This window comes from Rhinoderma darwinii, chromosome 10 (assembly GCF_050947455.1).
Source record: "Rhinoderma darwinii isolate aRhiDar2 chromosome 10, aRhiDar2.hap1, whole genome shotgun sequence".
Lineage (NCBI taxonomy): Eukaryota > Metazoa > Chordata > Amphibia > Anura > Rhinodermatidae > Rhinoderma > Rhinoderma darwinii.
The window spans coordinates 63,399,330-63,416,056 of NC_134696.1; the positions used below are offsets into that span (position 1 = coordinate 63,399,330).

The 16,727-nt window shown below is 41.6% G+C and overlaps 1 protein-coding gene across 6 annotated transcripts in view; it reads left to right on the forward strand.

Moving 5' to 3' along the window:
* The window catches only part of LIG1 (DNA ligase 1), a 277,726-nt gene that overhangs the window by 153,575 nt on the left and 107,424 nt on the right, over nucleotides 1-16,727 (forward strand). For all 6 annotated transcript variants that reach the window (XR_012850873.1, XM_075840007.1, XM_075840009.1 and 3 more), the window contains one exon: nucleotides 11,280-11,379. Coding sequence is in view for 5 of the 6 variants with exons in the window: in XM_075840007.1 (XP_075696122.1) it covers nucleotides 11,280-11,379 (100 nt within the window). In the remaining variant the exon portion in view is untranslated. The remainder of the gene's footprint in view (nucleotides 1-11,279; nucleotides 11,380-16,727) is intronic.

Sequence of the window (16,727 nt, forward strand, 5' to 3'; positions counted from 1 at the left end):
GTGAGAACCAGCTTAACAGTTTGAGGTATTTGCCTTCAGTGGCACAAACTGGACACAACATATTGTGCACTAAAATGGCATATCAGCGGAAAATTGCAATTTTCACTTTGCACCACCCACTGCGCGTTAATTTCTAATGAAAAAACACCTCTGGGTCGAAATGCTTACTACACCCCTTTAAATTCCCTAAGGGGTGTAGTTTCCAAAATAGCTGGAGGTTTGGTTTACTATTTGACCTAAGAGTCCTGCAATTGTGGGCCAATGCTGTGAAAATCGCTAAAATACGCCTCAAATGCGCATGTGCTCTTCACGTCTGAGCCCTGTCATATGTCCAGGCAAATGATAAATGCCTTGAAGGGTGTAGTTTCTAAAATGGGGTCACTTCTTAGGGGCTTCCACTGTACACTGGTACCTCCCAGGGGTTTTGCAAATGCAACATGGCGCCCAAAAACCAAACTAGCATGCCAAGTAGCGCTCCTGCCTTTCCGAGCCCTGCCGTGTGTCCAAACAGCAGTTCATGACCATGTGTGGGATATTGCCGTACTCGGAGGTGATTGCTTTACAAATGTTGGGGTGCTTTTTCTCCTTTATCCCTTGTGAAACATTAACCTGTTAACGCCGAAGGACAGATATATCCATATATCCATCCTCTGATCGCGTGGGTACTGACAGTGTACACACGCGATCAGCGGCAGGAGCACGGCTGTTAGACACAGCCTGACTCCTGCTGCAACTGCCGGAATCGAAGCGCGCTCTGATTCCGGCAGTTTAACCCATTAAATGCCGCTGTCAATCGCATTGGCGACATCTAATGTGTTTTTCTCAGAGGGAGGGAGCTCCCTCTGTCACCCCATCAGCGCGGGTCGCCATCTGGTTTCCATGGCAGCCGGGGCCCTAACAAAGACCCCCAGGTCTGTCTTCAGCAAATGCCTGTTAGGCAATAATGCTTCGATATACTAAGTATACCAAAGCATTATATATGCGATCAGCAGATCGCATAGTGAAGTCCCCTGGTGGGACTAAAAAAAAAATATATAAAGCAGTTAAAGTTTGTGAAAAAAAACCAAAAACATTTACAGTCAAAATAAAAATAAAACTACTTTTTTTTTGCTCAAAAAGTGGTTTTATTTAGTAAAAGTGCCAAAACAAATAACACATACACATATATGGTATCCCCGTGATCGTAACAACTTGAACAATAAAATGCACATTAATTAAACCGCCGGATGAACGGCGTAAAAAAAACCCGCAAAAAACAACGGCAAAATTATTTTCTCCCATTCCCCCCATAAAAAATTAAATAAAAGTTAATCTATAAGTCCTATGTACCCCAAAATAGTACTAATGAAAACTACACATTGGCCCGCAAAAATCAAGCCCACATACGGCCACATTAACGGAAAAATAAAAAAAATTACGGCTCTTGGAATGCGGCGATGCAGAAACAAGTAATTTTTTTCTAAAAGGCTTTTTATTGTGCAAACGTAGGAAAACATATAAAATGTTTACATATTTGCTATACCCGTAATCGTGCCGACCCATAGAATAAAGTTAATGTTATTTACGCTGCATAGTAAACGGCGTAAATTTATAACATGAAAATCAATGCTGGAATAGCTGCTTATTTTCAATTCTCTCCTAAAATAAAGTTAATAAAAGTTAATATATTATAAGCATCTAAAAATGGTACAATTACAAAATACAACTCATCCCGCAAGAAACAAGCCCTTATACGGCTATGTCGACGGAATAAAAAAAAAAGTTACGACTCTTGGAATGCGACCGTGATAAAACAAAAAATAATCCTTGGTCATTAAGGGGGTTAAACATTTTAGTGGAAAAAATGTTGACATTCATTTTCAGTCTAATTCCAATACATTTTACAAAAGACCCGTGGGGTCTTTATGCTTACTATATCTCTAGATAGATTCCTTAAGGTGTGTAGTTACCAAAATTATGTTACTTTCAGGGGGCTTCTACTCTTTTGGTCCCTCGGGCTTTGCAAATGCAACATAGCAGCCAAAAACCATTCCAGCTAAATTTGTGCTCCAAAAGCCAAGTGGCGCTCCATCCCTTCTTAGCCCTGCCATCTGTCCAAGCAGCAGTTTATGACCACATATAGAGTATTGCTGTTATCGTGAGAAAATGCTTTTCAAATGTTTGAGTGTTTTTTTTTCCTTTTATTCCATGTAAAAATGTTAAATGTTCACGTTTTATCATAAAAAAAAATTTCGTTACAATTTGACATCATAATTCCACAAAATTCAGCAAAAAACCTGTGGGGTAAAAATGCTCACTATACCCCTTGATAAGTTCCTTGTAGGGTGTAGTTTGCCAAATGGTGTCTTTTTCGGGGTGTTTCCACTGTTTTGGCACCGCAAGACATCTTCAAACCAGACATGGTGCCTAAAATATATTCTTATAAATATTAGGCCTCAAAATCCAATGGGTGCTCCTTTTCTTCTGACACCTGTGCTTCAGTCCATTAGCGCACTAGGGCCACATGTGGTATATTTCTAAAAACTGCAGAATCTGGGCATTAAATATTGTCAATTTTACTACCACGTTGCTTTAATTCCTGTGAAACGCCTAAAGGGGTAATAAACTTTCTGAATGCTGTTTTGAATACTCTGAGGGGTGCAGTTTTTAAAATTGTGTAATTTATAAGGGGTTTCTAATATATAGAGCCCACAAAGCCACTTCAGAACTGAAATGGTCCATAAAAAAAAAGACCTTTGAAATTTTCTTAAAAATGTGAGAAATTGCTGCTAAAGTTCTTGTAACGTCCTAGAAAAATAAAGAATGTTTAAGAACTGATGCCAACATAAAGTAGACATACGGGATATGTGAACTAGTAACTATTTTGTGTGCTGTTACTATCTGTCTTACAGGAAAGAGTAAAAGAGACACGGCGCCACATAGTACAAATAAAAGTGGGATAAAGTAGAGCTAGTAATATGGTAAAAAGTGCTCACATTAGGTTGTAGACACTGGCAGGTGTCACAACGGAGAGAGATCTAAAAAAGCTGCTGCCGGGTACATAAAACCACAACAAAACGGAGTTTGCTGTCAAGTAATTGTAATAAAAGGAGAGCAAAAAAAGGGGACCAAACGGCGCTGCTAATAATGGCAAGGCTAGGCAAATCATATAATTAAGTGATATTTAATATAAGTAGACAGGCTACACGTTTCAACGCCGGACCGGCGTCTTCATCAGGCCAATGAGATGAATGAGCCTCTGTGTCCACTACTATATACAATAGTGATGGAACGCCCAGCAGTGGCACTGCGTAGTAATCCTGATGTACAAGGTAAAACAAGGGTTCAATATCAATACAAACTAGTATTCTATGCAGACGATTTACTATTATACAGTGAAGGAAATAAGTATTTGATCCCTTGCTGATTTTGTAAGTTTGCCCACTGTCAAAGACATGAACAGTCTAGAATTTTTAGGCTAGGTTAATTTTACCAGTGAGAGATAGATTATATTAAAAAAACAAAAAAACAAAATCACAGTCAAAATTATATAGATTTATTTGCATTGTGCACAGAGAAATAAGTATTTGATCCCCTACCAACCATTAAGAGTTCAGCCTCCTCCAGACCAGTTACACGCTCCAAATCAACTTGATGCCTGCATTAAAGACAGCGGTCTTAAATGGTCACCTGTATAAAAGACTCCTGTCCACAGACTCAATTAATCAGTCTGACTCTAACCTCTACAACATGGGCAAGACCAAAGAGCTTTCTAAGGATGTCTGGGACAAGATCATAGACCTGCACAAGACTGGAATGGGCTACAAAACCATAAGTAAGACGCTGGGTGAGAAGGAGACAACTGTTGGTGCAATAGTAAGAAAATGGAAGACATACAAAATTACTGTCAATCGACATCGATCTGGGGCTCCATGCAAAATCTCAACTCGTGGGGTATCCTTGATCCTGAGGAAGGTGAGAGCTCAGCCGAAAACTACACGGGGGGAACTTGTTAATGATCTCAAGGCAGCTGGGCCCACAGTCACCAAGAAAACCATTGGTAACACATTACGCCGTAATGGATTAAAATCCTGCAGTGCCCGCAAGGTCCCCCTGCTCAAAAAGGCACATGTACAGGCCCGTCTGAAGTTTGCAAATGAACATCTGGATGATTCTGAGAGTGATTGGGAGAAGGTGCTGTGGTCAGATGAAACTAAAATTGAGCTCTTTGGCATTAACTCAACTCTCCGTGTTTGGAGGAAGAGAAATGCTGCCTATGACCCAAAGAACACCGTCCCCACTGTCAAGCTTGGGGGTGTTTCTCTGTTAAGGGCACAGGACTACTTCACTGCATCAATGGGAGAATGGATGGAGCCATGTACCGTCAAATCCTGAGTGACAACCTCCTTCCCTCCACCAGGACATTAAAAATGGCTCGTGGCTGGGTCTTCCAGCACGACAATGACCCGAAACATACAGCCAAGGCAACAAAGGAGTGGCTCAAAAAGAAGCACATTAAGGTCATGGAGTGGCCTAGCCAGTCTCCAGACCTTAATCCCATCGAAAACTTATGGAGGGAGCTGAAGATCCGAATTGCCAAGCGACAGCCTCATAATCTTAATGATTTACAGATGATCTGCAAAGAGGAGTGGGCCAAAATTCCATCTAACGTGTGCAAACCTCATTATCAACTACAAAAAAACGTCTGACTGGTGTGCTTGCCAACAAGGGTTTTGCCACCAAGTATTAAGTCTTGTTTGCCAAAGGGATGAAATACTTATTTCTCTGTGCACAATGCAAATAAATATATATAATTTTGACTGTGATTTTCTGTTTTTTTTTTTTTTTTTTTTTTTTTTTAAAATATAATCTATCTCTCACTGGTAAAATTAACCTAGCCTAAAAATTCTAGACTGTTCATGTGTTTGACAGTGGGCAAACTTACAAATTCAGCAAGGGATCAAATACTTATTTCCTTCACTGTATATAACCAACCCCAAAATTACTTTTCCCTCTATAATGAAAGGAATGGAAAGATTTGGCCAAATGAGGAATTGTAAGGTCAACCTTTCTAAAACACAAGCTTTAAATATGACACATACATCTGACCTGGTTAAACACTTAGCAGATGCCTTCCCCTTTAACCCCTTAGTGTCTAAGCCTGTTTTGGCCTTCAGGACCAGCCCCATTTTTGCAAATCTGACGTGTCACTTTGTGGTAATAACTACAGAATGCTTTTGCCTATCCAAGCGATTCTGGGATTGTTTTCTCGTGACATGTTGTACTTTATGATACTGAAAAAATGTTGTCGTTAAATTCAATATTTATTTGTAAAACGCCAAGATTTAGAGAAAATTAGCAAAAATTAGCATTTTTCTAAATTTTAATGTATTTACTTGTAAAACAGATAGTAATACGACACAAAATAGTTACTAGTTTATATTTCCCATATGTCTACTTTATGTTTGCGTCGTTTTTTGAACATTCTTTTATTTTTCTAGGACGTTACGAGGCTTAGAACTTTAGCAGCAATTTCTCATATTTTTAAGAAAATTTCAAAAGGCTATTTTTTCAGGGACCAGTTCAGTTCTGAAATGGCTTTGAGGGCCTTATATATTAGAAAGTCCCCAGAAATCACCCCATTTTGAAAACTGCACCCATCAAAGTATTCAAAACAGCATTCACAAAGTGTTTTAGCCCTTTAGGCGTTTCACAGGAATTAAAGCAAAGTAGAGGTGAAATTTACAAATTTCATTTTTTTTCTTCAAAAATTCATTTCTAATAAATTTTTTCTGTACCGCAGAAGGTTTTACCCAAGAAATGCAACTCAATATTTATTGCCCAGATTCTGCAGTTTTTAGAAATATCCCACATGTGGCCCTAGTGCGGTCATGGACTGAAACACAGGCCTCAGAAGCAAAGTAGCACCTAGTGGATTTTGGGCCTCCTTTTTTTAGAATATATTTTAGGTACCATGTCAGGTTTGAGGAGTACTTGTGCTGCCAAAACAGTGGAAACAGTGACCCCATTTTGGAAACTATACCCCTCAATGAATTTATCTATGGGTATAGTTAGCATTTTGAACCCACAGTTTTTTTTGCTAAATTTATTTGAATTAGTATGTGAAGGTGAAAATCGACTTTTTTTGTGAAAAAACTTAGAAATGTTAAATTTTTACAAGGAATAAAGTAGAAAAAACACCCCAACATATGTAAAGCAATTTCTTCCGATTATAGCAATACCCCATATGTGGTAATAAACTGCTGTTTGGACCCACAGCAGGCCTCAGAAGAGAAGGAGCACCATTTGGATTTCTGATTTTGCTGGAATAGTTTTCAGTGCCGTGTCGCGTTTGCAATGCACTGGAGGGATGAAAACCATGGAAACTCCCCAATAGTGACCCCATTTTGGAAGCTACACCCCTCAGGGCATTTTTCTAGGGGTAAAGTTAGAATTTTGACCCCACAGTTGTTTTGCTGAATTCATTGGAATTAGTCTGTAAAGGTAAAAATCTACTTTTTTTCTGAAAAAAGGTAGCCATTTTTAATTTTTACAAGGAATAAAGGAGAAAAAGCACCCCAACATTTGTAAAACAATTTCTCCTGATTACGTAAATACCCCATATGTGGTAATAAACTGCTGTTTGGACCCACAGCAAGGCTTAGAAGGGAAGGAGCGCTATTTGGCTTTTGGAGCTCAAATTTAGCTGGAATAGTTTTTGGGTGTCATGTCGAATTTGCAAAGCCCCTGAGAGACCGAAACAGTGGAAGCCCCCCAAAAGTAACCCCATTTGGGAAACTACACCACTTAAGGAATCTATCTAGGGGTATAGTGAGCATTTAGGCCCCACACGTCTTTTGCAGAATTTATTAGAATTAGGGCGTGAAAATTAATATCAACATTATTTCCACTAAAATGTTGATTTTTTTTCAATTTTACAAAGGATAAAGGAGAAAATGCACCCCAACATTTGTAAAGCAATTTCTCCCAAGTACGGCTATACCCCACATGTGGTCATAAAAGTTTTTTCATTCGAAAGTAATTAACCCTTAACGAACTGATTCATGTTTTGGTTTTTCGTTTTTCCTCCCCGCTTTCCGAGAGCCACTACTTTTTTATTTTTCCGTCAATAGAGTGGTGTGAGGGCATATTTTTTGCGGGACGAGCTGTAGTTTTTATTGGTACCATTTTGGTGTACATGAGATTTTGTTGATCACTTTTTATTCAATTTTTCGGCAAGCCAGGTGACCAAAAACCATCAATTCTGACAATGATTTTTATTTATTTTTGACGGCGTTTACCCTGGGCTATAAATGACTATTATACTTTATTCTGCGGGTCAGTACGATTACGGCGATACCATATGTATATACGTTTTTTAATGTTTTGCAGCGTTTGCGCAATAAAATAACTTATTTAGAAAATAATTTATTTTCTGTGTCACCATATTCTGAGAGCCATAACTTTTTTATTTTTCCGTCAAAAAAGCTGTGTAAGGGCTTGTTTTTTGCGGGACAGGTTGTAGTTTTTATCGGTACTATTTTGGCGTACATGCGACTTTTTGATCACTTTTTATTGTATATTTTGGGAGGGGTGGTGACCAAAAAATAGTGATTCTGGCATTGTTTTTCGTTTATTTTTTTTGCGGTGTTCACCGTGCGGGAAAAATATTATAGTTTTATAGTTGGGGTCGTTACGAACGCGGTGATATCAAATATGTGTACTTTTTTTTTACGTATTCATTTTTTTTCCTATAATAAAAGACTTCTAATAGGAAAAAAAGCAGTTCTTGTTTATGTCACTTATAACTTTTATTTTTATCCTTTTTTTTTACTTTTTTACTTGTCCCACTAGAGGACACTTAGACTTGCAGCTCTGATCGCTGCTGGAATACATTACACTACACAGGAAGCCTACGACGACCACCCTCGGGGTGGTCCTCATAGGCTTCTGTACATGGCAACCCGGAAGCCATTGTCTGGCGTCCGGTTGCCATGGGTACCATCGCCAGCCCCCGTGATTTCACATGGGGGCTGCCGATCGGCGCTAAAGACCTTAATTGTGGCGTTCAAAATCGAGCGCCGCAATTAAGGGGTTAACTGCCGATATCAGCGGCGACAGGCCGCTGATCGGCAACGGGGAGAGCAGGGCTGACACCCTGCACAGTTAACCGCCGCTGCGGTGTAGCGCCGCGCGGCGGTTAACGGTCAAAGCACTGACGTAACTGTACGGCAAGGTGCGCAAACTTACTGCTCACCTTGACGTACAGTTACGTCATGCTGCATTAAGGGGTTAAAGGGCAACAAATATCAATTCAATATCTGGGTTTCAAAATCCCTACCAATCTTGGGGGTTTGTGTATAATTGTCTATGACAGACCTAGACAATTACAATATGAGACACATTTCATGGTTTGAGACAATTAACCCTTAAGCACACTGCCATTTGTTGAATTTTTTGTTTTCCACTCCCCGCCTTCCAAGAGCCACAACTTTTTTTTATTTTTCTGTCAATAGAGTAGTGTGAGGGCTTATTTTTTGCAGGAATTTTGAGTCAGATTTTTTTTTTTCTGCCTTACAAAAAAACACTGTGAATATACCCGACGTGTGTAGTGCTTGTTTTTTGTCGTAAACCATTTTTGGTAGGGGTGCCCTGAGGATTATTTTTTTTTTCCCCAGGGGTGCCTCGAGCCTGAAAAGGTTGGGAAACTCTGATTTAGAGGAAGAATGGGAAAATGTTTTTGGATTTTTTTTTAGCTTTTAATATTATTTTTTATTCAATACTAAAAACTTTATTTCACTTTTCTTTTCTCATTCTATTAGTCCCCCTAGGGGACTTGAACCAGTTATATCTCTGGTACAGTATTGCAATACTAATGTATTGCAGTGTATAGTCATTTTTACAGAGTGCAGGCAGTCCTGGTGTCTTCATTAGGCACCTAGGCTGCCATGACAACTATCTGCGCCCCATGATCGTGTTGCGGAAGCGCCAATGAGTTGTCGAGGGGCGCGCTCCCTCTTTATAACGCCTCAGATGCGATTGACCACAGCATTTGAGGGGTTAAACGGCGAGAAAAAGTGCAATCGCTGTTGCTGGCTGTTAGTAGTGGGTGCCAGCTGTAAAACACTTCTGCGTACCGAGCTACAGGCTCCGATGTCCGTCACGTTCAGCGGTCAGGCTCTGCCCCCCTGAGTTGGCAATCTCCTTTTTTTTTTTTTTTTTTTTTTCCTTTTTCTTTTTTTTTTTTTATAGAAGTGGGCATTCTATCAAATTCAGTCCAAGATCAGACGGGTTAATTCTCAGAGATATAAATTAAAACTCAAGAGCTAAATCACGTGATCTACAGGGCTTTGTAAGCACATGAAATTTTAATGTTCATGAGCGCACAATTAAAAACTGAATAAGTATGGCTTTTATAGAAGGGTGGTTAGCACAAAGCCCCTTCTCTAAAAAAAGAAAAAGGCAGCACCACTTACTATTTCAAAATTGGATCTAAACATATTACAAAAGTTGTAAAAAAACATCCTTTGGACTGATGAGGCCACGGTGGAGATGTTTAATTATCCTGCGCAGCGCCATGTTTGGCAAAAACCAAACCCAGTGTATTACTACAAACAACTCATACCGGCTGTCAGGCATGGTGGTGGAGAGGTGATGATTTGGGCTTGTTTTCATGCACAGGACCTGGGAAATGTGCAGTCATTGAGACGACGATGAACTCTGCTTTCTATCAGTGTATTTTTGAGAGAATTAAGAGGTTATCTGCCCAACAGCTTAAAGAGGCTCTGTCACCAGATTTTGCAACCCCTATCTGCTATTGCAGCAGATAGGCGCTGCAATGTAGATTACAGTAACGTTTTTCTTTTTAAAAAACGAGCATTTTTGGCCAAGTTATGACCATTTTCGTATTTATGCAAATGAGGCTTGCAAAAGTACAACTGGGCGTGTTGAAAAGTAAAAGTACAACTGGGCGTGTATTATGTGTGTACATCGGGGCGTGTTTACTACTTTTACTAGCTGGGCTTTCTGATGAGAAGTATCATCCACTTCTCTTCAGAACGCCCAGCTTCTGGCAGTGCAGATCTGTGACGTCACTCACAGGTCCTGCATCGTGTCGGCACCAGAGGCTACAGTTGATTCTGCAGCAGCATCAGCATTTGCAGGTAAGTAGCTACATCGACTTACCTGCAAACGCCGATGCTGCTGCAGAATCATCTGTAGCCTCTGGTGCCGATGTGTCCTCACACGATGCAGGACCTGTGAGTGACGTCACAGCGTGATCTCTGGAGAACACGCTGTGTCTGCACTGCTAGAAGCTGGGCGTTGTGAAGAGAAGTGGATGATACTTCTATACACAACGCCCAGCTCGTAAAAGTAGTAAACACGCCCCGATGTACGCACATAATACACGCCCAGTTGTACTTTTACTTTTCAACACGCCCAGTTGTACTTTTGCAAGCCTCATTTGCATAAATACGAAAATGGTCATAACTTGGCCAAAAATGCTCGTTTTTTAAAAATAAAAACGTTACTGTAATCTACATTGCAGCGCCTATCTGCTGCAATAGCAGATAGGGGTTGCAAAATCTGGTGACAGAGCCTCTTTAAGCTGTACCGAAGCTGCGTCATGTAACTGGACAATGATCCTAAGCATACCAGCAAATCAACATCTGAATGGTTAAAGAAGAAAAAAAACATCAAGCTCTTGGAATCCTATATTGAAAGTCCAGACCTCAACCCCATTGAGATCCTGTGGTGGGAGCTGTGCAAAAACAAATGCCCTCAAACAAATGAACTGAAGCAATTGGTAAAGATAATTGGGCAAAAAGTTCTCCCAAATTATTGTTGCTAAACGTGATTCTTCATGCTACTGAATAATAGTGTACCTAATTATTCCCACCTGGTTTCTGGTGCAATATGAAGTATTAAAATCTGTTATTTGTGGTTTTTATATATATATATATATATATATATATATATATCTATCACGAAATCCAATACACAGGACAGCACTCCAAGATCAGTGTAAGAAAAGGATCTTTAATCACCACATGCAACGTTTCAGCCCAACTCCATGGGTTGGGCTGAAACGTTGCATGTGGTGATTAAAGATCCTTTTCTTACACTGATCTTGGAGTGCTGTCCTGTGTATTGGATTTCGTTGTTTATGTGAGACACTGGTCGTGTGTCTGAACAGGTACTTGTGCACCCTATACTGGAAGAAACGGTGCTGCTTTTGTTCTGCTTTTTTCTATATATATTATATGTTGCTGCTTTTTCAGTATATTTGTTTTCTTCAGCATTTCCAGATGCGATATTAGATGCTTCAAAGGGTATGAGTACAGATGCCAAAAAAGCTTGGATTGAAGAGAACGCTATGATTCTAAAGCAGACCTACTGGTGAGAATCTTTTGCACATTGCATTTTTTATGTATCCTGATAGGTGCTGGTCACCATATTTCCACAGCTTTAACTTTTTTCTTCTTTTAATTTTTTTATGGACTTAGCTGTATGAGGGTTTGTTTTTTTGCAAGAGTCTTATTTTTCCATTGCGAATCTTTGTGTTGACAAAAGAAGCCCACTCCCTTTGTTTATATCCTGGGGTGCTGTGACCACGGCATTTAACCCCTTTAGGTCGCAGCCTGTTTTGGCCTTGTGGACACAGATGATTTTTTCAAATCTGACATGTCACTTTATGTGGTAATAACTCCGGAATGCTTTTACCTATCCAAGCGATTCTGAGATTGTTTTCTCGTGACATAATGTACTTTAGGTTAGTGAAAAAATTTGGTCGATAAATTCAATATTTATTTGTGAAAAACTTCCAATTTTAGCAAAAATTTGCATTTTTCGAAATGTAAATGTATTTGCTTGTGAAACAGATAGTAATACCACACAAAATAGTTACTAGTTAACATCCCCCATATGTCTACTTTGTTTGCATCATTTTTTTTCACGTACTTTTATTTTTCTAGGACGTTACGAGGCTTAGTACTTTAGAAGCAATTTCTCATATTTTCAATAAAATTTCAAAAGGCTATTTTTTCAGGGACCAGTTCAGTTCTGAAGTGGCTTTGAGGACCTTATATATTAGAAAGTCCCCATAAATCACCCCATTTTGAAAACTGTACACCTCAAGGTATTCAAAACCACATTCAGAAAATATTTTAACCCCTTAGGCGTTTCACAGGAATTAAGGCAAAGTAGAGGTGAAATTTACAAATTTCATTTTTTTTGCCGAAATTCATTTGTAATAAAAAAAAATCTGTAACACAGAAGGTTTTACAAGAGAAACGCAACTCAATATTTATTGCCCAGATTCTGCAGATTTTAGAAATATCCAACATGTGGCCCTAGTGTCCTAATGGACTGAAACACAGGCCTCAAGCAAAGGAGCACCTAGAGGATTTTGGGGCCTCCTTTTTTTAGAATATATTTTAGGCACCATGTCAGGTTTGAGGAGGTCTTGTGGTACCTAAACAGTCGAAACCCCCCCAAAGTGACCCCATTTTGGAAACTACACTCCTCAAGGCATTTTTCTAGGGGTATAGTTAGCATATTGACCCCACAGTTTTTTTTGCAGAATTTAGTGGAATTAGTCTGTGAAGATGAAAATCACCTATTTTTCTGTGGAAACAGATTTTTTTCATTTTTACAAGGAATAAAGGAGAAAAAGCACCCCAAAATTTGTAAAGCAATTTCTCCCGATTACGGCAATACCCCATATGTGGCCGTAAACTGATGTTTGGACCCACAGCAAGGCTCAGAAGGGAGGGAGCGCCTTTTGGATTTTGGAGCGCAGATTTTGCTGGATTGGTTTTCAGTGCCATGTCGGGTTTGCAACGCCCCGGAGGGACCAAAACAGTGGAAACCCCCCAAAAGTGACCCCATTTTGGAATCTACACCCCTCAAGGAATTTTTCTAGGGGTATAGTGAGCATTTTGGCCCCTCAGGATCTTTTTTAGAGCTAAGGTGACCAAAAAACAGCGATTTTGGCACTTTAAATTCTTTATTTATTACAGCGTTCACAGTGCGCATTAAATTACATTTTAATTTATTCTGACGGTCGGTACGATTACGCCGATACCATATGTGTATAGTTTTTTTTACGTTTTGCAGCGTTTGCACAATAAAATTACGTTTCTATAAAATAATTTATTTTCTGGGACACGCTATTCTGAGCCGTAACTTTTTTTTATTTTTTCGTCAAAAAAGATGTGGGAGGTCTTGTTTTTTGCGGGACGGGTTGTCGTTTTTATTGGTACCATTTTGGGGTAAATGCGACTTTTTGATCACTTTTTATTCTATATCTTGGGAGGGGTGGTGACCAAAAAATAGCGATGCTGACCGTTTTCCATTTTTTTTGCTTGCGGCGTTCACCGTGCGGAAAAATTAACATTATAGTTTCATAGATTGGGTCGTTACGAACGCGGCGATACCAAATATGTGTACTTTTTTTTAACGTTTTCATTTTTTCCCTATAATAAATGACTTATTATAGGAAAACAAAACCTTTTATTTTTACACTTTTATAAAACATTTTTATTAACTTTTTTTTACTTTTTACACTTTCTTTTTTTGACCTGCAGCTCTGATCGCTGCTAGAATACATTACACTACCTAGGTAGTGTAACGTATTCCAACTGTCAGTGTGACGTCACAGTCACTCTGACAGTTGGTCTACGAGGATCAGCAGAGGCTGATCCTCATAGGCTGACATACATGGCAGACTTGGGGGCCGTTGTCTGGCCCCCGGGTGCCATCACAAGCATCAGAAGCCCCCACGATTGCATGGGGGCTGCTGATGTGCTACAAACCCCCCCCCTACATGCGGAGATCGCAATCGAGCCCCGCATGTAACGGGTTAATTGCCGAAATCAACGGCGATGAGCCGCTGATCGGCAACACTGGAGAGTGTCAGCTGTCAGCCGAAGGTTGGTCCTGATGGGCTTCCATCCATGGCAGACCTGAAAGCCATTGTTTGGCTTCCGTTTGCCATACTAACGATCGGCAGACCCCGCGATTTCGGACGGGGTCGCTGCCGATATGTTAGAAACCCCTAAAATTCGGCGATTGTACCCGATCGCCGAATTTAAGGGGTTAATGCGCCGAAATCAGTGGCAAATGACCGCTGGCCGGCAAGAGGGGAGTGTCAGCTGTCAGCGACAGCTGACCTCCCGGTGCACACTGTCGCCGACAGTGTGCACCTGGATTAACTCAGTAACTGTACGTCCTCGTGCGGGAAGTAACCTCCCGCGAGGACGGACAGTTACGTCCTGGTGCGGATAGGGGTTAAAGCATTATATGGCCAGGATCAGAGTTATCTTATCCAGACTGTCACAGCGGGATGTTAAGTTTCAATGACAGCCAACTCCTGCTGGTATTTGCTTGGGTTTAGCTCCAGTGCCAGAAACAACACACTGATGTGATAGTATGGCAGCACACCATATAACCCGTTTACCACAGTCTACTAATACGTTTTAGGGCAGGAAAAGTTTAATAATCGTAGTTACAGATAAGCTGTTTTCAGGAGCTTATATGCTCCAGTTATTCTTCTACGCACAAAGTCTACTCCATGACATTACAAAGGCAGGGACTAAAGGTACTCTTCTTGTTAATATATATATTTTCATGACTGGACTTATTTTTGCTCTATGTATACAGGATAAATAGAAGCTAGATCATTAAAATAGATGTATAAGTCTATTTGAAAGTTGCTTAAAAACACACGAATTGTTTCAATGGAAAAAAAAATTCCTTTAACTGGTTCCCGACCTGGCTGTGTTTTTACGTCCAGCGGTCAGTGTCCTTAAAACCCGAGCCATAGACTTTTTACGGCTCAGGCTTTAACTTGCTGCCCGAGCGATCGGGCAGCTAAATGTCGGGTCTTCGGCTGTCAGTGACTGCCGGGGACCCTGAGGAGAGGATAGAAGCAGCTTTCGCTGCTTCTGTCTACTCCGATCTCTTTTACACAGCGCTCAATGAACGCTGTGTATAGGAATAGAGACAGCAGCAGCGGCGCTGTCTCTATTCCTCCCGGTGATCATGTGACTGGTCACATGATTGCCGGGTGCCGTTAGTGGCAGACTGCTGCTGGGTCTTACTAGACCCAGCACAGCCCTATTCGTGAGAATAGTCGCTATGAGAGGGCTGATTTCCCCTGTAACTGGGGCTACTGTGCAGCTCCAGTTACAGTGGAAAAGATGCTGTAAAGGAGGCGTGGCTTGGAAATGGCGCTGACCAGACGTGCTGCTTGAGCGCTCCGCTCCTGCACTCCTTTAACCCGATCATAAGCTCATTAAAAAGCATCCTTTTACTAACCTAATGGTCAGGAAATCCAAGGCCTCCACGGGGACTCCTTATTGTACTCGGCAGATGTCTGCAGCCGGCTCCATCCAGCGATTTCTAACCGACGGGGCTGCTGGAACAGCTTCTAAGATGGCGCTGACGGAGGAGAGGAGAGATGGCACCGGGTCCTAGCTCCCAGAGAGGATGTCATCTGCGGCCGTCGTTGCTGCATCAGGTACCGCTAGTACCTTCCCCTCACTGTCCGGTTCGTCTGGGCGGATTCCCTCCCGGCTGGATGGGGTGACACCGAGCTCTTCTGGGGCTGTGATGGCGCTGCTTGCGCGGGACAGCTCGCCACGTGGTGCCTGTCATGGCGGCCGGGTCTCTCCATCATCCCTCCCTCATGTGCTGGGGCCTGCATTGCTGCCTTCTACCTCTCCTACAGATATGGCTATTCACCCCTCATCGCCACTGGGAGCCTCTTCTGTCCTAGGGGAGGATTTACAGGGCTTGAGACGACAGCGATCAGCGTTACCCACTAAGCAGGACATGGAGCGTTATGTTCACCGTCTTGAAACGACATACAAGTCTGAGATACAATCTCTTACCACCAACCTATCCCAGTTATCCGATCAGGTGCAGCGCATGGAAAGCGATGTTTCAGTTATCTCACAGCAACAAGTTTCTCATGACGCCCGTTTGGATCAACACTCTCATCAGATCCATGCGTTATTTAACCTGGCTGAGGATCATGAGAATCAGAACCGCCGCAATAATATTCGGCTTCGGGGCATTCCTGAGGATATCTCTCCGGGTCAACTCATCACTGCTTTACAGTCTCTATTTAACACCTTGTTGGGGCGCCCTGCTGATGATCCTATGGAGCTGGATAGAGCCCACAGGACCCTGGGCCCTCGGAACCCGGATCCTGATAGGCCTAGAGATGTGCTATGCCGTGTCCATTTCTTCTCTCTAAAGGAGCAGATAATGAGGAAGGCTCGAGATAAAGGCGAGGTTTTATTGCAAGGGGTCAAGATTCAACTGCTATCTGATTTGTCCAGGATGACTCTGGATAAGCGCAGAGTGCTTCGTCCTCTGCTGGATGTATTGAGGGAGCATGAGATCTCTTATTCTTGCGGTCACCCCTTCCAGTTACAGGTTCGCAGAGATGGGTCATTGCTGTGTGTTCGGGACCCAGGGGATGTTCCGGACTTCTGCGCTGCTCTCCGTGTGCCTCGAGTCTCCATACCTGATTGGCCTTATGTTCCAGTTCCGCCACTGTGTCCACGGTCGCGCAGGCGAGGTCGTTCTCCCGCTTCTACTGGGCGTTGTCATGAGGGTCGCCTCGCTGAGCCAATCTGATATCCTTCTGAGGCCTTGTGGTGGTGGTCTGTTATTAGAGTTCAACGCAATAACTAATGTGTTCCTCATTTGAAGCAATTGCAGTCTGTGCTTCTTAT